General features: G+C 45.2%; 1 protein-coding gene across 3 annotated transcripts in view; it reads right to left on the minus strand.

The window, feature by feature from the left end:
- The window catches only part of LOC120900750 (homeobox protein 5), a 51,106-nt gene that overhangs the window by 23,548 nt on the left and 4,160 nt on the right, over positions 1 to 23,398 (minus strand). For all 3 annotated transcript variants that reach the window (XM_040308175.1, XM_040308176.1, XM_040308174.1), the window contains exons 2-3: positions 20,684 to 21,950; positions 1,092 to 2,361 (exon numbers count right to left, since the gene is read on the minus strand). In XM_040308175.1, the coding sequence (XP_040164109.1) occupies positions 1,092 to 2,361; positions 20,684 to 20,741 (1,328 nt within the window). In that variant the 5' untranslated portion in view covers positions 20,742 to 21,950. The remainder of the gene's footprint in view (positions 1 to 1,091; positions 2,362 to 20,683; positions 21,951 to 23,398) is intronic.

The raw sequence follows: 23,398 nt of genomic DNA on the forward strand, positions 1-23,398 counted from the left end.
CGTACGGACCGCGCCACACTGGGTTGAACCGGGATCCGGGAGGCGGACACGATCACCAGACCACACGTTTTGCTGACAAATGATGTTACTGTCGTCGCACCGGACCCGGTGCACCAGCAGTTAGCACACGCGTGCGGAAGAAAGTGAGAAGAGCGGGAGGAGGAGCGTAACTCAGTTAACAGAAAGCACCATTGAGCTGCTTCCGAGCGACATAAGCTCCGGCTGCTGCAGGAGCACATGCCCGGGCCCGGACAGTGCAGGTTAGAGCGCGCACTGCGTATGAACCCCCATCAACTGACTAGGCCAGGAAAGTTGATTCCGGTCGTGGACAGCTAAGACAGGCGCATTTATAGCCCGTCGGTATGAGGAGAGAATAAATCTGTACTGAGCACATGCACTGGTTTGTGCTACCTTGCTTTCTTGGTTGCCTTGGTTTGTGCTACCTTGCACCACGTGCAAGCCAGCGGATTCCTTCACCTTGAGTTGCTCTGTTGATCTGTAGATTATTACATGAACCTAGAGGTGTAAAGAACAAACATGTATAAAACTGAATAACATTCAGAGTATTCCTATTTTTATGTTATTTTTCCGATGCTCATGTTAAGAAATCATGAGTAAGCTCACTAAGATCCAGTGGCGTATTTAACGGTAAGCAAAGTAAGCAATTTCGGGGGGCCCCGTCAATGAGGGGCCCCGGAATCTTTAGTCCATTATCCATAACAGTTGATAGAATATGGAACTGTATTAGCAAGGAGGGCCCCGTGGGTGATAGACGTTGGGGCCCCGCGCTAGACGGACCATAAGCACCCCCCCCCCCGGCAGCAATAAAATTTAAGTTGAAATGTAACATAAATAAAGACGGATGCCGAGTACCCCTCGGTAATCATGTACAAAGGGGCCTGAACAATTCTTACTGCTTAGGGCCCCCGACACTGTAAACCCGCTACTGCTAAGATCATTAAATAGCTTGAAGAAAGTCATCTCCACTTCATCTGCACAACGTGCACTATGCTCAATGAGCGTAGTAATGCTAATCAAATAGGCATAATATACAACGACCCTAGTATTATCTATCAACAGGCTTTACTCACCTCGAAGCCATCGATTGTGCATCGTTGTTGGGTGGACTGAACCGCTCGCTTTTGATGCTGCTGGTGTTGCTGTTGTTGATACTGCCGATGCTTCCACTGCTGATGTTGTTATTGTTTGTATTGCTGTTGTTGTTGTTGTTGTTGTTGTTGTTGTTGTTGTTGTTGCCACCGTTTCCGTTTTTGTTGCTGCTAATTTGGTTACTATTGCTGTTGCCGCCGCTATGCAGAGACAGTGTGCCGTTTCCTTCGTTATTATTGCTAGTGTTGCTACCATTATTGCTACCATTACTGCTACCTATAATGCTTGCCGCTATTGCACTGAGATGAGCACTGGAGCTAACGCCGTTCAGGCTCCCGATAGAGCCCCCACTGGCTGCACCGTTTTTGATCAGGTTCAGCTGAGACTCGCCGGAGTCACCGCCGTTGCGATACTTTTCGTAAAACGCACTAGCTGCAGTGGAACTGCCAACCGTGCTGGCTCCACCACTGCCGGTGGGAGAGTTCAGATACTTCTTCCGATCGTAAATTCTTTCGCTGAGCATCTTGTCGAGGGTGTGAAGTTTTGTTTGACGCTCTTGAACGCGTTCCTGCAGAAGCCGTGTATTGATAACACCGAAATGATTGCTGTTCACGCAATTTGCGTTCACTTTTGCAAGTGCGTTATCCTCGTGCTCCTCCTCCTGGTCTTCCTCCTCGTCACTAGTGGCTTCGTTCTGGCGGTTTTCGGTGTTGCGGTCGTGATGATTGCTCAGCAACGGTGCACCATTGCCACCTACGAATGGCCGACCATCGTAAAGCGCCTCTGCAACCCGCCGGTGTGGCGAAAGCCCTAAAAGTCCACCAGGAGGGCTAGCAGGTACGACCACGGAACCGGCTTCGAGTGCAGCCGCAATGGCGCTGCTTGCCAGCCCGGCTACCGGTGATTGGTTGAACAGCAATGTACTGGTGATTGATTTTCGTTTCACCCGCCGTCTTTCCTGCTGGGACAGGGTGGCTGCGCGAGAGTGAGGTGATGTCGCCGGCGAGGACGGTGAGGATGACACTGATGCTGATGAAGCCGATGACGACCGAGATTGATTTGATGACGCTTGCTGGTGGTGGTGATGGTGGTGGTGCTGGCGATCCTTCTGATGTCGTGAGTTCTGCCGTTGACGTTCTTCTTGCTGCGCCAGTAGCACTATCGGGGAAGGCGTAACGGCCGTTGCTGCTGCTGCTGCTGCTGCGGCCGCCACCAGTCGTTGTGGTAAATCTTCATTAACCGTTGTTTCTCCTGCATTGCGTGGTTCGCGATCGGATGGCCCCGGGGGGAGGAAGGCATGCACAAGTAATAGGCGGGAGAAGTAGAAAGAGAAATAGAGAAAATACCAAATTAGATCGATTTATGTTTGTTGCTAGTTGCGCTGCACTATTTGCACCACGGCGTTGATGCATCCCGTACCAGCAACGATCAAACACCACCTTCATCTTCGATCGTCGATAGCTTTGTGTACGTACGGGCGCCCCTGTAATCACCGTCGTCGATCGCTTTCCCTAACAGTGAACAATCAATTCGATTCGAAGCAGTACCCATCAGGGCCGAAGCGTTTTGGGTTCGTCTTCAATAGCAAAAAGGATTTTTCCCACCTTTGTGACCGCGACGATTAAACAATTTGGCTAGCAAACAAACGATCGTAAATGATGAAACTTAGCAGCGTTTCGAAGATTATCGAAAAACTATGCTTTGAATAGGTCAGTTAGACATAAACGTATCGAGAAAAAAGGCAGACAGCATAGGTATACAAGATTGAAAAATAGTTCAGTGCACAGCATTCAATGCAGAAAGCGCGCATCAAATACCGTGCAATGCATCGACACACACACACAAACCGTTAAACGAGTGATCTTAGATTGAGTGAAATGCAGTTTAACCGCAGAATACGCAGTCTCCAACGGTACACTTTGCTTTTACCGATCAAATGTACACATTTATGAGGCTTCTGTTTCGTCCCACATTTAGAGGGCAGTTGTGTTTATGTGAGAAATGCTATTGATATATTGTGTGTGAGCATTTCCATAGATTTGTAAACCTTAATATATTTTCAGCTATTAAATACACAATTTTTCGTATCAAATACTTCATCTTGCTCGTAAATCTCACTGCAAGGATAAATAAATCAAACCGATTTTTCAACGATGAACAAAACTGAACAAATCAAGTAAATGATTGCATTCATTTAAACAAAAAATATATTCCCTGTCTTGTGTCATTCCTAACATTTTTTACAATCAATCATTACCCTAGTGAGAATGGATTGCATTACTGTATGTGTTGTGCGGATCAAAAGATAGAAAAAAGCATTTCATTTTCGCGCTAATGCACTGCCATACATACACCCATGCTTGAACTGCACAGACAAGCATTAATCTAACCGTGCATTAAAGCCATGTAATCTCTTGAACCCTGTAGTTGAAAAACATTTTTTGGACAACATTGTTTCCACCGAAACTCCTACGTCCATGGAACTATGAGCAGTCAAGCAACAGAGTAAAACATGAGTTGACACCCAGTCAGGGTCAACAGCGGTAAGAGACAGAGCACACACAGATTACAGTAAAGTAAGCGTAACGAAAGTCAAAAGAGCTACCACAGTCACTCTATCGGATGTCCGACCGATGCGGGCGGACTTTCGGATTCGAAGCACAACGCCGCCATCGATGCAGCTTCGTTTGCATATTATTATGCATCCGACACGTTGCTAAGCGTTGCTAGATGCGGAACTTGCTTCAACGGTGCATGGCTATGTGTATACAACTTTATTTCGCTAGTTGGTCGCCCGATACTCCGAAAACCCTCCTCGCCGACGAATTCCGTACGCGACCTAAAGTTCAGCGTAATGCAGATTAAATTTCTCGATAATGCTAATTTTATTTAATACAATCTTTGCTCATAGTCCGTGTTATTGGTTCGGTGCAGTTGTGCAGTGCAGCGGTGGCTTGTGTTTGTTTGTGGCGAGCCCCACGATAGGATCTGGTGTGGGAGAGAGCGTGCTCGGTTTTCTTGCTAGTCAAATACGTGAGCGAAAACTTCACTAAGATGTCATGCATTTTGTGGTGCGCCAGGGGCACTGTAGATGGTGTCGCTTTACACTACGCCATATCTAGACGTTGGACTCGTGTGTGCAAGTGCAACATTTGCATCTTCGCGCATTCCACCCGCACACGTACGAGCGCGTACGTAGAGCGCACTAGTGTTTGAAGATCGCACAATGGACTTCCGTTGTTGATCATTTCCGTCACAATACAAAATAAAACAAAACGGTGACATTTATTAATAACAAATATCTCCAACATCTATTCATGTATAAATGAAAATTCAATTATGTTGTAATGTGATTTTTAAAAAATCATTTCAGAAAAGAAAACAACAATATTGCAGGCAATGAGAAAAGTCTACAAAATTCGTACCATTCAAATACCATATAAATATTTAAAACATACTCACAGAGGTAAATGTATTGCATTACCATATATTTGGTATGCTCTATTTCGGACCACTGTTCTTTAGCAAGATATACAGCTATAGATATACAGCTACAGCTGGCGGAAGCACGGCCATCAGCATACCAGCATTCGCAATAGCGCACTAGCGGCTCTACGGGCTTGATCAAATCGAGATCGACAAAAATCCGTAAATTGTCATTAAAAGCTTGGTACTGTCAGCGCATTTCGTGTTGCCGTGGTTCATACCGTTGATTTTACGGTGCTTGGCGTGCCCCAATCGAGTCAATTTACCGCCACCAGATAGTCATCGTTGGTTTGTTAGACAGCTTTCTCTAATAACGCTTCTCGCCGTCGCTGCTCGATTGGCTTTTCCGGAAGGGAAAAGGTATCGGGGGTTCACTTTCCAACCCACTGTTCGATGCTTGCCGAACCCGGACACTACCGTCCGTAGATCCAATTATTCGCCTCTAGCTCATTTCAGTGACGGCCCGATCCGGTCTAAATTACGGCGATCCAGACCGTAGCCATCAAGAACGCTTTGCGCAGCGGTTGGAAGAGTTCCGTAATATCCCGCCGCTCCAGCCGGAAGTATGGCTCAAACTGACGCACGCACCTCGCACCAAGTTGCCTACGCGTACTGTAACACCTTCCAGGATCCGTTTGAAAAATTTCACTTGAAATCCATGCGGACACCTAAACACCTGTACTACGCCTGATCGCCAAGCGACGCCCCAACTTCCTCCCCGCGATGCCGGTGCTCGAATCTCACTAGATCACTTCATTATGGCCGTGGCTCTTGCACGGTGGCTGCGATGTGTGGCAAATGGATTGGATCTTTATCGAAAAATTAAAAGGTGTGAGAAAGTAATTTCCTGATCGTCGATCGAATCCAGGGAAATCAAGGGTGTACCAAGAGCAAACGTGCAGGGTGCTGCGGTAGCCCGCAAGGAAAAAAAAAACAACCGTAAATCACAATTTTTCGCTACCCCGCTTTTTCTTCCTTCCGCTCCTTCCATCACAGACACACAGGCGATCCGCAATGCACCCTTACCAGGCTCGTACACTCAACCCGCAAACAGATTCGACGGAAGCATAGCTCAATTTCATTTGATAATCATAAGCATAATGGAGCTCCGTTTCAGTTTTTCTCGTCTCTTTCTCGGCACCATCGCCCGCCGCTTGCGCCGGAGGTTGTCTTCGCAGGTGCTTATGGTCACTCTCCAATTTCCCGAATGGCCCACATGAAACCACCTCTTCCAACCTGTTCCGGTAGAGCTCCGGTGCTACATTGTTTACATTGCGCGTTCGTTCCGGAGATCTGCGGTTCAACAGCGTTGTTCAACCGCGGACAATCGGCCAGAGCAGCGGGCGAGTTGCAAGTCATTCCCACAAACACGCCGGGCATCAACGTTATTACTGGTACGTCATTGTGATCACTCCATAAAGTGGCTCTCGCGAAGAGAAGGGGTACTGGCACGCCGGTATCATCGATTACCGTGCCAAGTGGGACGAACCGACAGGAGCCCAAATATTTCATCTACTTTAAACCGCATGAAATTTGAAGGCACGATCGCACTTGGAAGGGTTTCGGCTGAATGATGCTTCTAGTTCTGTTGCGCACCGTGCCGTGCCAAGGAAATATGCTCGGAATGTGGGGAAACATGCTCGACGCCACCACTATAGTAATTGAAAAGTAATCGAACCTACTTTTCGGGGTCTGTATTTTCCATTTTGAAGAGGAGTGACTCGATAGCCTATGGATTGCATCTAATCGATTACGGCTAGCATTCCACACATTTTTCTTCGGTTTTAGAGTGGCTACTGCAAAATGCACAAACATTTACTAGAGATGTATAGATGTGATACTATATGCTATATGATAAGCTTTGCTTAAACCTACTAGCCAAGCTGTTTCACACACTCTGTATTTCAAACAAAAGTGCAATATCCAGCCGTTAGATCTTGATGATTGTAAAATATTAAACACTGCATCGCTGTACTTTGCAAACAATCTAGTTTCAACATGCGCCCTATCGCACTACGTTATCTATTAACGGTTTGTTTTTGCAAGGTCCATTTCACTTGCAAATAGAATCCCCATACATTATGCCTTGAATTGTGTCATTTTGCGTCAGGAGATTCAATCGGAATATGCAACCACTGTCCTTATAACAATATTGAATAATTAAATTAAAAATCATATCTCGTCAAGGTTATTGGCAGTTAAAATTAGAGACAACACATAAATCATCTATAATAAGACATCTTCATCAAGACGTATCGTCGGTAGTTATGTGTGCCGCCATAAGAATTCAACAAGGCCTCTCGCTGTAACTTAAGCTTCTGAACTCTTCGCAAAGGTAATGTAACGTGTGTCTCATTTTAACGCAAGCAGCTCTCGCAAATGTGGGTATGGGCGATCAACTTTATCCCGAGAAACGATTGGAAAGCTCGCAATCCAAACAGAACAAAGAGAATTTTATCATTCCGTTCACGTTGCAGGTCGTTAGCTCGTTCGAAATTGACATGAGCCATGAGCTGAGCTATGGCTGTATGGGGAAATGTGAGTCATTGGAGCAACAGTTGAGTTCGTGTTGGTGAGTTAGCACTTACATACAAGCGTTATGCGAAATACGGAGGCAGATATACGGCCCCTTTTTTAAACTTAATTATAGCAAATGACTCTAGCTCATTTACGTCTACTGCCTAAAGGTTCTTTAAAAACAATCACAAAGCAAATGAGCAAAGCTTATAAAAGAGAAAGTAAGCCTCTGAGTATGCGAAATCGAACCTACGTCTCATAGAACATAGGAGGATAAACCCTTTCTCGTTAAATAAGAAGAACGAAAACAATCCCTGCTTATGCTATAAAGTCACCGATCCGTGTACCCCTATTCTGATGACTTTGCCCTTCCACAGGCGAAAGCTTTTGCGGGATGTATGTATTAAGCTTCGTGAAAGATATTTGCGTACATATCTGCTTTCAATCCAGTCGACATTAATGCCCTCGTGTCATCCCCGGTCAACAATCGCCGAATCCAAACTGGCATATTTAAGTGAAGGTCTTCACTTCTGTGTTTCTCCTTTTCCTGTATCGCTTGTGTCAAAGACAGCACCCACATATGCCCGACTCGGGGTCGAATCGATACTCACCCATCAACCCTACTGCATCATGCGTAGCGCATCCTCAACGTCGCCCTGCTGTTATTCGAAATACGCAACGTATCCTCCATCGCATGGCGTAGTGCTTGCGCATAGCGTCACGTACGCGCCTGAATGACCGATCAATTTTGGAATAAATTACCACCAACGGAACCCACCTTCAAGATTCCTCCTCAGCGAACGACGAAATTGACTTCACAGAGACACACAAACGACACCGAGGAGAGGGAGTAACGCTTCATTCGTCTGTTGGTGGCATATAAAGAAACGAATGCGAGACGCATTTGCCACGATCGATTGCTCGATCGTTTTATCAAAAACCACTCCACACCTTCCCCGGGCACGGAATCGAGTGGCGGCGGGAGACCTCCAGAATGACACGATGACTTTATAAACCTACAGGAGACCGACAACTTGTTGGAGCGTGAACTTCGAGACACGCTTTTTACGTTTTTGCAGGTGACAACATGGTAAGATTATCCTGCTAACTGCTCCACGCTCCACAGACAACAAAATGCCTCGGTGGCAATAAACGTTCGAAAAATTATGCTCCCCCAGCAAATGAAAACGATATGGCAATTTTCGTCACGGGAGGGATTTGATTAATTGATTATGTTTCACTATAGGTTTAACATTGAAACTTACACTTCTCAGTTTTATCCAAGTTTTTTTGCAAAACTTTTATAATATTTTATTGAGTCGTTTTAAACTAATGTCTCAAATAAACCGTTCCTTGCTTATTCAACGAAACATTTTCAAAGTACTATCCACATATTTACGAACAGATTTCTAGATGACAATAATAACAAATCGTCTTATTCTGATTTTCTCACATAGCTATACATAGTGTCTAGCTAAACACAGTAACTGTATAAACGTCGAACAAAATCTCACGATAGAGGCGAACAATTTGCCAACTTCAACTGCAAAGCCACCCTTCCAGGGGCTAGCGACAATGCGACACCACAAAGCCAATTTTCCCGCGACAAACGACCTAGCCATTTCTCCTTCGCCGGAACCAATCAATGCCCCTGCAGCGATTTATCCGCCAAGCGAACCAACGAACAAAACGTTCGTTCATCGTCGTCCATCAATCGTCTCGCTGAACGTAAGAAGAATGCCACCATGCACTTTTCTCACTGCAACCGCTTGAAGCCCTTTACTCTAACGGTTCCGTAAATACCAATAGATGATGCATCGAATGTTCCCCCCACCCGCTCCCACTTGTACAGCTGCACTTTTCCATTCTTCCGGTATCGATCACCACTCCGCTACTGCCTTTCTATCGTCGCAAGGACGGTCATGTTTGGATGGATGGCAATGTGCATAGCAGCGCGGCTGCGAGTGTTTGTAAGATCACTTGCCAACATCTCGACACTCTTTACATCTCATTCTCTCTTCTTGTTTAATGTTCCTCGTTTATCTGTCTCCCTCACACTGTCTCGGTACCTCAAATGTATAGACACACATACACACACACACTTTGTACACTACATCACATCGGCGTCCTGACGAGAGGCACCTAAAGGTCAATAATTCCACCTTTCCCTACCGTATTTATCGTTAATTGCATTTCGCTGAATCAGCAATTAATCAAAATTATTTCAATTCAATTCCACGAGCCTACTGCTGCCACCGATCGACGCCGACATTGCGGCACAGTATGGTACATTCTCTCCGCTCCTTTCATCGAACGACGCCACGACCCAACGTAAAGCCCCTATACTGTAAATTCTGCCCAGTCGCAACTTCGTCAATCGTTGATCTTCGGCCCCGGGCTGCAGAATGGCCCTTGCCGTGGTAACTCTTCTCCTACCCTCCCCTCCTCCCACCTCCTTCTATCGATGACTGTGCTGTGCACGCGGGTTGAAAATCTGCAGACCGCGGCAAAACCGACCTCCACACCATGCGGAGCTAAGGACCTTCTGCACATTGAGCACCGGAGCTTCTCGTTATGGTGTGGCTGCTGGATTGCAACGCGATCATCTGGACATAAAGCCGGGAGTGTGAGCGCGCGCACGCGGCACATTAAATAATAAATTACACCCTCCAGCAGTCAAATCGTTACTCGCCGGTCTCTCGCTGCACTTGGTCAGCCGTTCTTCCGCCTTGGACGCGAACAACACGGAGGAAGCATCGGGAAATCATGTTGCGCCCGCTGGAAAAGCTATTGCCATGCTCGTGCGCTGTCGAGCAATCCAGCCTTCGATCGTAAAAAAATGATACAGTTTGCCTCTAGGGATCTGTAACAAAACGGTTAGTCGTTGCTTCTGCACTAGCCGCGCGGTTCTTGCGTTAGCACCAAGTGTAGAAGATGTAGGCGGGCTTCTGTGATAGAGACAATGGTGCCGCTGCTGTTGCTGCCGTTTGACCGAGGTGATCAATGCTTCCTTCATGTGCACGCCTGAACCAGGGCACATACACCAATTCTCTTGAGCCTTGTTTCGCTTGCCTGTCCCGCGCCTTTGCTTGCCTCGCTTCTTGTCTACAGCTTATCGATCGTCCGCACAGCTGACTTCCACCACATTGGCTGCAATATTGGCCCCCGATCGGGTCATTTGCGTCACATAATAAACCAAAAGACTTTGTTATTAAACTCGTGATTACTAGAAAATAGTGAAAGTTTACTTTCAAATACGTCAGAAATTTACTATAAATATTTAAAATGTCGCAGCAATCATTTCTGAGACTACTGGAATGTGCATACACCTTTAGATTGGTGAATAGATTTTTTAGCAGACGTATCACATCAATCAACGATAAAAGTCACCACATAATGTATCTCTCTCATGATAGCCCAAAAAGACCTGCAAAAGCCATCCGAGTAGCAAACTTTAAGAAGTAGGAAAATACAACCGACAGTCTGCCCAATCTCTTCCGTCCGGATAAACGATTACATTTGCATCAAAGATATGAATCAGTAGAATCATGTATCAATAGATCATAAACAGTTACGATCAGCGCAATATTGCGATTCAGCTGACGGTCGCCGTTTCCACCATCCGCCGCGCTGCCTTTCGGTGGCAATCAATGAGTGTGCAGGTTTTCTTGCGCTTGAAAAGAAAAACCAAAAAGGAAAGGAAACCAGAGAATCGGAAGAGAGCACAAGAAATGCAACGTTTGGTGCTTCTTGCCTTCCCAACAGCCATGCAGCATGCTCAACGCGAACGCTTCTATGATAAAAGGTAGGCACATAATAACATATTTATCATTATCATGATCATCATGATCATCCGAACGATGATCCGCCACGGAAGAAGGGCGTTTGCTCGGTAGTGCTTCGAACGCGTCGTTGCAACACGAACCAGAGTCAACACCAGAGTCAAAGAAGGAACGTTTTAGAAGCATTACCCTATTCCAGCACACGTCGTTTGGCGCAGAAACCTTTTTCTCTTTGCAATGCGATTCAACTGCCGAGACGTTGATTGTTTCATAATGTTTTGTCCAATTAAAAAGTTTATTGCATTTTTACTTCAAAGTATGTATAAAAAATGCATTTTTAACGGTTCAGGGAAAGATCTCATTTTAAATCGATCTCGTCATGCATCTATCAAAAGCTCACCCAAACACACACACTGGATGTTGAAAGAACTTTCATCTATTCCAACGCTTCAAGCCTATTCAGACAAATGCTTTAAGGCAATTATGAAATTTCCCTAAACACCTTGTTTTCATGAGGAAAAGATAGCGAAACAATCCAAACGCATGTAGTTCGCTGTGTAGGGAGGAGGCGCACAGCAGGTAATCATGCTTTCAACACTTTACATTTAATGAGGATTTTGCTTGCCTTATTTGCTCATTATCTTCCAAGAGGTCAGAATATCTCTTTTCTCCGGAAGCTTGCAACGGTACGGGCAGTACATCACCAGGTTCGAAATTTACAAGGCTAAACACCTGTTACACTCCAATCGCCGGTTCTACGATTGATTTCTCCCGAAGGTAGCCGTAACTCTTTGTTGCCTATAACTGTTTATTCTATATCCTATGTAATTAGTTTCTCGTAAAAATCGCCCTTGTTTTTGTTGTTCTGCTACAAATCATCAGTACCGGAAAGGATGGCTATTTACACAAGTTTACAGGATTATTCCACATCTTCTGATGAAATATTTGTAAGGAATTTATATTTTTCCTACTTTTCACATAAATAGCTTCAAGTAAACAAAGCAAAGACAATCAAAGCAATTTCTCATTCTAATTCTTCTCATTTCTCATTCTAATATTCTCACCAATATCAACGAAAATAACCATTTCCGTACAGTCATCTGCCAGCAGCATGATTTTTTTCTATTTCATTTGAAGTTCAGGGTACATGCTCGAGGGTATTTTCTTTTGGCAACGTTGATTTTTCATATACTCAAAGTAATCGAGCAATACTTTAGCGATCGCCGTATATGCTACGTTCCCATCGTCTCTGTCCAGATGGACAAATTGCTCCCAAGACCCGGTACAGTTCACATTGAAATCGGAACAACCATTATCGGCTACTCAAACAGCTTGCCAGTGCAGATGACGGCAAATGTTTTAATCAATTTTTCAATTAATTTCCTTCCGTGGCCAAACGCAGCACCGGCTGGCTAGCTGAGCAAGCACAACACCCGACTGCCGCGAAAGCTCCGGGGAACCCAACGGAAAACCCTTTACCGCGAGAGTGTGAGCAACAACGCCACTCAATATCCGTAATAGCTGCCAATGGAAAAGCAGCAGCTTCTACCCGCCCAACTGTGAGGAACCTGCTGAAACGCAATTTTGGCCAATTGAATGTATTCAGGAGTGCTGCGTAGCCGACAGCGAACAACAAATCTTACAAATCGAGCTTTCACGCTATGAGCTCGCGTTCGGCCCGATGCCACCGGCGTTGATTTGAGGTGGAGTCATCTGCCCAACGTTAAACGCCTACCGTGCTAGCAAAGAGAAAACCCATGTTTGTTTGCCAACAGTCCCAACGGGAAACGGCCAGTTCTTTAGATTAATTGTGGCACTAACTGGGATGCTGCTGGAAACGTAGCGCAAGATCATCAGCTTAATCTTTGCGTTTGTTTTTGCACGTTCCGCTCAATTCTTTGCATTGTGAAATAGCCTTCGCGTCCCTATACATCCAATCAGTGTCCGATTGCACTAGGCTGTCAGAACAAATAAGTCACCCTGTTGATCAGTTACGGTCTTTCAGGTTGCTAGTGCTCCATTCGATGATCATGTGAGTGAAACATCTTACCGGAAATATCGAGTAGATCTCGTAAAATCAATGCCCCTATTATCCAGTCAATAAAAATCAAGCCCATTTTATGTCATTACATTCACGATCTCTGCACACTGATTGGCATGAGATTATATGATTTCCCAGTGAAGTTGAGTCTAACGACAGCAAGTACGTAAAACAATTCTAATACAGTTTGTGTTTACATCTTTCAAGAAACAGAAGCATTCTTCCTCCCATCAGACGAACTAGTGTTCCCACAAATGCCCTATTCTTGCTCACCGTGCCACAGGCCGCGAGTTGGGTTTGTTTTATTTTCAACCTGCAAACCAAATACCAAGTAGAAACAGTAAAAAATGAAAGTAAATCAACCCGCCACAAAACTGGTACAGTTATATCGAACCGCATCGGAATACCTAATTTTCTAATACGAGCGAAACAATTTAATTATAAAATTAAGTTTCATGTTTCCTCTTTCTGTTTCTTTCTATTTTCCTTCTATTTCCATTGAGGCATTTATTTCGTCTTAGTGTTTGTTTTTTTATTTGTATTTTCTCCTTCCATCTATCCCTGCTGGCGGCCTTTTTTGTATGGGCTTATGAAGCCGGCGGTGTGTTTATCGGGATGCGAACCGTTTCTCACACAAAACCCCTTGACGAAAGGTTACTGCCGCACTGTGCCGAACAACTATTGTTTTTTTCTCTTCTTTTGCATACAGCATAGGCTAGTGCAATGGCCGGTAGAAATTTGCGATTTATGCTTTTTCGTGTTATTCTCTCGATCAATTTACAATACCACTACTGCAATCGAATCAAGCCGAAAAAAGATCTTTTGTACCTTCGACCCTAACGAATGCGATTTGGTTTATTAGAAACGAAAGTTGTTCCTTCAAACGGTATTAGAATACTTCGTTCGTTGATGCCAGTCTTTTATGTATAATTGAACATGCTTTGCCATTGTAATATATAAAAGTTAAAGTTATGAAAGTAACAAATATCTTTTACCAAACTTGTCAATTTTAATAAAATTATTATGTGAATCATCAACTTTGTATATCATGTAATTGCATGTTTATGAATATGGTTTTGAATATATTTACATTATGTTAACTCCAACTCGTTTATAAATATGTCAGCCCATTCAAGAAAGATATATTTTATGGAATTGCGAAACATTCTGACCTTCCGCAGCAAATTTACCGACGATCGCCGATCCGTCGATCACGGGTCATCAGCTCGGACAAAACTTAAGGCGTCATCATTCCGCCAGCAAAAGTATCAAGTTTGGGTTCCTTTCTCTTCGCCGTTGCGCAAAACGTGTCATTTCCTTTCCAACTGTCCGCCGGACCAGTGTGTCCTGCCATCGGCCTCATCACATCAGCAACAATCCTGTCCCCGTTTGGGATCGGCACAACCTTCTCCCCGTGCTTGCGCATACTGCCCAAGCGATAGGCGAGCAGGACATTCGAAAGGCGCTTCTGCATTGGTGGTCGATTGTGCCGCCGTTCGGAACGCGAGCAAACTGGATGATTTGGCGTATTTGGCCAGTGAAAAGTAGTTTTCGGTTCAAGGGAACCGTATCCCACCCTGTCTGCCGCAACCCTGCACCGGATCGTCTTTTCTACACCCCCCCCCCCTCCCGGGACCACCACTCACTCTTCCAGGAGGGTCTCCTTTCTCCTGCCCTTCGCTTGATACGTTCTATATTCGTGAGCTGGATATCCACACCTTGTGCTGATCGAGTTCCTTTCTCTTGGCGGTTATTTCACCTGCCGAAAAGAAGGCTGCACTGAGGCATCTTACTACCGCTGGGTTCAGCTTCGTTCAGCTCGCCCCAAAAGCACAAGGATAGTTCAAGCCGAATGGTCAAGGAACGGTGCTAACGTTGCACAATCTCCTGTGCACTGCAGCAAAAAGGGACGAGAATGGAGCAATAAAACGGACACCCGTTTTGTGGTAAAGTCAGTTTTGTTACGAATTACCACAGAACAAACCTGAACCCGCACCAGCAGCGCTTTGATGCTTCCGTTCCCGGGATTTTCCATTTCAGTGGGTGAGTCGTCGGGCGATCCTTTCTTGTTTCGATGAATGTGATTTTTTTTGTCAAGATCATGTATGTGTGAAGTTGTTTTTACGTTCTTGTTTTTCAATCTCCGGCTGTACGTGACTTTTACCAAAAGTCTGCCAGCGATCTGGAACAAGGCGTTTCGGGGCGCCCGCTTACTTTCGTGGAATCGTCGTTTTGTTGTTCGCGGATGCAGTTGCACTTTTCATCTCCATCTCACCCCGGGACCCCTGCGGTCGAGGGGTGAGCAGGGATGCACCTTTCACCGTCTAGCTGGTTTTGTAATCTGCCAGTATGCGCGTTACTACATCTTTTTTGCTTTTGCCGAAACCTTCAAATTACTTTTGTTTTTGCCCGTTTTATTCCACCCAGCCCCGATACGGCGAAAGGTGTCTCCAGTCTCGCTCAAGCGCACTTTTCTCTGATTTTAGTTTTACTTCTCGCATTATTATCGATGAAACTATAGCAACTGGCGAGTCTCATTCACTCCCCGCTCGACATTCTTAACCTCTTGGCAATTGTAATGAAAGAGACCCTTTACTGCGCAGCGCTTGATCACACTCCAGTTTTAATGCTCCCTCATTAATTTAAGGATAGCGGGTTGGCCCGGCTCCACGAATGGAGGGAAGTGCCATAACGAGAACAAGAAACTTTTACAACAACTTATGATGAATCTCGAAGCTTGCGTCGGGCATTTTGGCAGCATTCCGAACATCATCATCATCTTTCACAATCTTGCGGACCTTAAATTTAGATGTATGACGAGCAACGCTGTCACTGTTATCTGACAGTTTGACATTGCCAGTCTTATGGGTATTTAATCATCTTTAGTGCTCGAATTTCCAGCATTACTTCACACATTTTCTTTTCAGATTCATTGTTTCACGCTCATATTGTTGATCCTTTCACTACTAATGTTTGTTTTACGCTCGACACAATTACTTGGATTAGCAGGAACAAAACAAACGCATCTGATATAAATTGCAGTTTCGTAGCTATGTGTTGTTTTTTACTGACTTGTTTGTTTCTGGTGCAAAGGTATGGAGTATTGTCATAAAATTTATCGTTATCGATCACACATGGGTAGAGTGTATCAGACACTGCATCAAGCAATTAATCAGCCAATTTGCAAACCATATCCGAATTATAATTTAATATCCTCCGTCAGAAAGGACGCCCCTTCCCAGCCCTGGTTCGATCCCGGGTGAACCTTTGTCGACGAAGGTGCCAAGTCGCCAACAGCCAAACAACATTCACTTTTGCCCTTCGTCCAATTGACGTAACCCTCAATGCTTTCAGGAGAAGAAAAGTAAAAGGAATCTCACGATTCCTGTTGGATGACAACAACCGAAAATAAAACAACAGGACAGCGTTACAGTGTCGCCGTGCAAAAAGGGACAGGAGCAAACCAACATGCTTACTAAATGTGTGAATGTCGTGCTTTTTACTCGGTCATTTTGTGCAGATGCATTCGTCCTCATCGAACGAGGAGCGAGACCGAACGAGAAAAATAAAAACTTTTAAAGATCGCCTCCCCCGGTCTGGTTTGGTTAATGACGCATTCTTTAATGAGTTTGTTGTTGTTATTGTTGTTTGGCTTCAATTTAATCCAGAGCACATTCCACCGAACGCAGAGAGTCGTCCGTTCGCGATCACTTTTCAATCATGAAGTGTATGAAGCTTGTTTGCTTGAGCGATTGATCCAGTGTCCAGAATGTTAAGCGCTGTTTCATATTCATGTCGGGACCAAGGTGATCCTTGGACCCTAGTGCCCCCAAACCATAAAAACAGTCATTTCTCGACCTGTCGGGTAACAGTGAAACACCGCTCAAAACCAGCCAGTGGTGTTCGTTTTGCTACGAAGATAAACGGAACCGGTCTCAGAACAACGGTGGGATTAAGAGCTGAATTTGGCCTATGGGCGTTATTAAACTGACCTTTCAACATCTCTGTCTCGTAGGTTGAAGAGCGAAATTTCCAAATTTAAACCGAAACTACTTTCAGCGTAAGCTATTCTCATTCTAATTTTTAAACCATTCCTAAAGAAGCATCCCTTCTGCCTTGATACGCCGCTATAATTGGTTGGGATTCCCACAGCGACAAGATTTACAATCAACTGTCCTCCTCTACGCCTTTTTGTTATACAAAATCGCCCTTTTGTCGAGATCAGGCCGTGTAATAAAACGATCTTGATCGCTTCAAACATCTTGCTCATATGCATCTTATGGTTAGCTGTTTTATCTTTTGGTGAACATACAAAAACACCTATCGGTGGTACTCTAGCACCCTTCTACTGAACACTGACTAACAGGTTGAGGAAGTCGCCCCAGATGAAAACATTTAAATCGTAAAAAAAGAATGCGATCTTAAATTAGGCTCCAGCGCACCAGAATCGCCTCGAACGATGGCGTCGTTCTGAGCATCGACCCGCAGACGATCGATCGAGCTGTGATTTTATTACCACACGTTACGTTCGAACTTGTTTGTCGCCTTTTCGTCAGTCGATTGGATCACAGTGCCGGGCCGCAGTCCAATTGCCCCAAAACCAGTGTCAAGTTTGTTTCATTTCAATTTTCCCGATTTCCTGCCGCTTCTGCTGCTTACCAGCGAGCGAATCCTCTCCTAAACGATTGCGGTTTCAACGCTGGGTACCGCTTCGGGAAAGATCCCGCAACAAAACGGACATGATCATCAGACAGCCGATTCAGATAAAGGGTATTCTTTTTTATTGTCGCTTATTATTTCTGACGAGCTTTGTTGATCTCGTTTCAATTGGTTGGATCTTTGATTAAAAAAAAACGGTGGTTCACACCATTTTCCTCTGCGAGTCCTTCGTCCGATTGCTCCCATCGACTAGCGGGTAGCGTGAGTATTTTGGAAGAAAGTTTGACCGGGACGCTTTTTTATGACACGTATGGTAACGCTTAGCATCAGACCGGAATGCTACCCTGGGCTAATCACGCACGGCACAGATATCACCGCAGTAAACAGGTGAACCAACATTCCCGCTACCCCAGCCGATATCGACCGGCATCGTCCTATCGGCAACATGTGGCTCGCGAACGGTGGGACAGATTTTTTCAAAACAAACGGGATCCATCCAAATGTAGCGCCACGAAAGCCGGTCCAATCAATAATGAGAAAAGATATTTTTATTATGTACCACCATATTGGTACGTTAAAAAGAAAGCCCGCGAACAAATGAGCCATGACAATGGTGTGTATGCTAAAGCAAACGTTGAGAGCACGAGATACATGGGCACAATATCAAGACATTATTCGTATTTTTGAGCACATGGTACAGTTATTCGGAAGCATCTCGGTGGCACTATAACAAAAGGCTTTAATTTTATCCATTTATGATCATTTTCTGCCCTTTTCTGTCATCTTTTCCATGGGAGCACCGAATCAGAATCTGATATTTATGCATTTATCATCATAAGCGAGTCTTTTCCGTACATGCTTAATCCATCAATTGTATATCACTGTAGAATGATATACAATTTTCACAACAAGTCTGGTAATGATAAGTTGACAAATAACTTATTTTGTTTATCTTACCTTTGCATTTTACAAAATAGTATAGTAGTAATAAGCAAAATTTTTGTTTATCTTCTTAGTCGATATGTTCGAGATAAGATAGTAGACGGTCATTAACTACGAAACGGAACATTTGACCGTCGCGCTAATGAACTGTACTACGTAATAATATTAATATCCAACAGCACATACAATTTCTCTGCAAAATAAGCTAATTCGCAAAATCACCAAAATTGATATTTTCCCACATCAACAAACGAGCACGCAAACAAATGTTGCTATCTTCACTTGTCTTGTATCTACGCTGAGACTAATGTCGAGGATGCTGCTCGTCTTCAGTAGCTTTATTTGGAGCAAAACTTTAGGATTGCACGAGCTGCAACTCCAACCAGGGTGACCAGGTTTTGTGGTCATCAGACGCAGGGCGAGGGGCAAGTAATTGTAATTGCTTTTGCAAATCGTGACCCATGTTCAGCGACCATCCTAAAGCAGCGAAGCGCAAGACACCGGCTCATGGACACACCGAGAGGTTAACTCGCGGGAGCATCGTTGTTAAATGGCGGTACCTTCCTTCAAACGAACAGCAGCGTTCCAAATGTCAATAAATGTGACCTGACCGAGTCGCACAACCAAGCGCAATAAAGGCACACACCAGCAGCCTGGCATGACTGATGACTACTTACTGCAAAAAATGTATAAATTCAAGTGAAAACGTATACCAGCATCACGTTGAAGGCAACTTTACACGATTACAATGATTTATTTTTTCGGCACAGAAAACTTAGCTGTAGCTGTTTTTTGTCAACCTGCGAAATATTAAAGGACTTTTATAAAGCAGTTTGTGTAACCAATAAAATTCAAACGAACCAAACTGGCCAACTTATAGCACATGGGTAAAGGTTACCATTCCGTGCTATCTATCCTGGATTATGTCAAACGAAATCACCCCAATGACACAAACGAGTTTGACCTTTGTTATGTCGTATGCAAATCTGCATACCGCTTTGGGCCGTGACCTTATCGGAAAATTTCACACCATTTGAATGCATGTGGATACCTACACCGGTCAGGCTTACTGATTTATCAACAGTCGAACTACTACTGTCAAACGTCAGCACTGAACGTTTCATACAAAGAGGAAATAATCCTACGAAATATAGATTACTCTAGGAAAGGCATTTGGGTATTTGTACAGAACAATACCGTTATGTAAAAAGTGTGCTTGGTATACAATACACTGGAAAAAAGCAACACAAATGATCCCATTTTGCTTGTGATCTTTGACCTGCACTAATCGTTAGCTTATGTCACGCTAGCTTCCAGGAATGCTTTCCGCAGCTTAATTTCCGACAGAATGCCTTTCACTGCGCCACACTGGTCACACCACAGACGCCAACACATGGCTGACACACGTTGCATCTAAGCTGCGGTATTACAGTTTGAAGTCTTATACGCGTCGGCTCTTATTGAAAAGCAGCCCTCGCAAGGAATCTCGTGCAGTGCGGCAAGGAAATCCAAACATAACTTCCCCACACACACAAGCAACGCTCAGCGCGCCGTGAAATCCTCTCACGCTTGACCAAAATAGTAGGAAAATGGGAAAACTTTGCGGCCGCAAAGGTAATTAAATTGAGCATCGGGAGCCCCCAAAACTAGGACGTCACAGTAATACACCTGCGGGACGGACGAACTTGGCATGTGGTTGAAGTGTACGCAATTTTTATTTGTTTTCACATTTTACTATTTCTATGACGAATGTTTCCACGATTGGACGATGACACCGACTTTCAGAAAAGAAACGAAAAAACCCTACCAATAACGCCGCCAACGTGTTGAATCCTTACAAGTTTTAAATATCTTGCAGGTGAGTTTAGGAAAAATGTTTAAAAAATTCAACAAAACGAACTACGATAACAGCCGTTTGACATTCGGAGGCTAATTGTAAGAGGATAGAATTACTTTAAACGCTCGAAATAGTTTCAATCCGGGATTAGTTTGAAACGCCGACCGAGGGTAAACTTTCCAGGTACTGGTTTTATCGGGCATGTATATAGGCGCGCGTGTGTTACATGTTGATTTCTACACTGTGTCCCCCTCCCCCCAATCCAATCCCAACCCATCCTCAGCCCAATGATTCGCTTATCGAACTTACCTGAGTAACACCATGCAGGCCATACGACGGATGTTTCCGAAGTGTCCACTTCCCTCATGATCTCATTCACGGCGACAATCGCGATCGTTCATTGCTGCCGATAGCGGGATAGCCCTGTGCGACCGTTCCCCTAAATAAACCGCCCGTCCCTTAACAACAGCACCTCACACACCACCCTTCGTCAACCCTTCGGGGTGGGAGTCACCGACCAAGGAAGGGTAGAGGTTAGGGCGCACTAGGACGGTCAATGGCAAAACTAGCCCCAGAGATAACGACCACGAACACGCGACACTTCACCGGCCGTACTGCCGTCTGAGCCCTCGGCGGGCACTCTCACACACTCGCACACTGGTACTCACACAGACACACCCTCGTACGCACGTAGATTTCACAATCGGTCGCTTAGAGTTAGATATCACACAGACACAACCAATACACTGCCCGATCGCGCACACCGTCAACGCCGTAACGCTAAAAACTACACACCTCGGCGCGATTAGACTGAGCGTTTGGGGGCGAAGCTTACGCCACGCGGTCGGTAAGTGTCCGTCAGGCGACCTGATACGTGACACTTTTGACAAATTTCAAACCTTGGCAATTAGTATCGCGTAGCTCATGCTATTACTCATCGGAATGAAATACCCGTCGATGGCTCGCAAAAGGTTAAATTATTCGAAGCTTTTTGGAAGCGTATCCGCCGCACAAATACACATTACAACCGACAATTTACGCGTGCTGCAAACAAAATCACACCAGCACTAGATTTCCGCTCCGATATGTTTGCTCCAATATGTGTTCGACACTTTTATTATTATTATTATTTTTTGCAAGCCCTCGGAAATCAATCGACGCAGGGCAATCGCTTGCCCAATCGTGTAAGTACGCGACCGCAAACAGCACATCAATTTCGCTAGAGGTGATACTACCCTGTCTCTTCGAGCACACTCGTGGTCGTCCGAAGGTTCTGTTCTCTCTGTCACGCCCGCATTCAACCTACACACATTAGCCCTATCCCTGTCGGTCACCAACACACTCCACTGCTACCACTGCACTGCGCGGTTATGACCTGCGGGAGATATTACACCCCTTTTGCGCGGCTTGGTATTCGTTTTGCTCAAGTCGCGGTTCAAACCGCCGACGCGCAAGGCACAGTATGTTTATTACCACTACTTGTCGCGACTTATCGCTGCTACTTCACGCCTTTACCGAAGACGAATGTTTTTCCCGTGTGGCCGTGCCGACGGTGATTCACGGCTCCACGAACGTTCTGAAACGATAAGGAAAGGAAGACAACAATGAAAGACTAGCGCTGATTCGAGGCGAATATGGAATAGAGGTGATGGTTCATTTTTCTCCGATGTGTTCCGTCCCTAGGACTACGAGATGTTAGCTTTGTATCCAACCATTACAGGGAGGTACTACAACTGTTTGTATTGATTTTGGGGAATATTTTATTTTGAAGGAAATTGACAAAAAACATGCATTTCTTTGCCATTTTAACAGCATTCTGTTGAGTCGTACTGCAACACGCTAGAATATTCAACCACAACACTTTCTGCAAACTAACTCCCCCATTAAACTGGCCAACCCCTACGGAACAAGACAGCTAGAGTGTGATAAGAATGAGCGGATGGAACGGAGAGTGACACCCATCAAGTTATCTCTTCTCAATAGGGTTGGTCCCATGTCGCGTCTCCCCAGTTTGGCCATGAAATATCATGGCTGCACTGGAGAGCTGGGAGAGTGGAGGTGCGTGAGGACAATACGTGAGGTCCATCGTGCACCTGTCCACGCTGCAACAATCGGCGCTGCGTGATAAGTCTCCTCCGTTTATTATCTGGACCTGGGTGTACCATAATAGACCGGAGCAAAGTGCGTTATCGGATCCTGGTTGGCTGCTCCAAAGCGAGTTTTTTTGTTTGTTTATCGGTGACCCAGTTTCTCACTGTTACCTTGCCACAGAACGTCATAGTTGAGAGGAGCATCTAGTACGAGCATAGATTAATACAGTAATTTGCCCATTCGCCATTTCCCATCTGCCCAGAAGTAGAAGTGTAGTTTTGCTAAACTTTGTTGCTGGCGTACTGTTACACATTGCACAAATACTGCCAATTGCTTTTGTGCCGTGGGCAACCATAACCATTTAGCGAAATCGAGCTCTCCTCCTTCGGTTAGTGGTCAAAGGTCGGGCGATCAAGCGTACACTTCGATTGCTCGTTGCCGTGCCTGCGGCTGGAGGCTGGAATACATGTGTATGCTCATACCGATCGCCTCTGCTACTGTGGCCCATCGGGGCGAGAGCATGACCCCCGTGACTAAAATAACAGGAGCGCGCGAAGGAGATAGCACACAGTTTCTAACGTGCCTACCGCTGTCCCGCTTGGTTTCCCCTTTCGCTTACGCCCGTCTTATGTATGTGTGTCGCAAAGTCCATTATTGCATCGCCCCCGAAGCGTGGCCCGGGTCTGGCGGAGGAATCTTGACATCGACGGTGCCCTAGCTCGCGTGATGCTTGTCGCTACGAGACACAGCGTATGTGTGCAGCGCACATAAACAGGAACCCAAAAGGGCAACCCGTGGCAAAGTGCATCAAATGGCAGGAGATAATGCAAACGCTCTCTCTCTCTCTGTCATACATACTTTTGCGGTGGACCAACCAACCCGCGGCAGATTCACCCTCAGCGCGAAGTGGTTGTATTAGCGTGCACTAAACTT

This window comes from Anopheles arabiensis, chromosome 3 (assembly GCF_016920715.1).
Source record: "Anopheles arabiensis isolate DONGOLA chromosome 3, AaraD3, whole genome shotgun sequence".
NCBI classification, from domain to species: Eukaryota; Metazoa; Arthropoda; class Insecta; order Diptera; family Culicidae; genus Anopheles; species Anopheles arabiensis.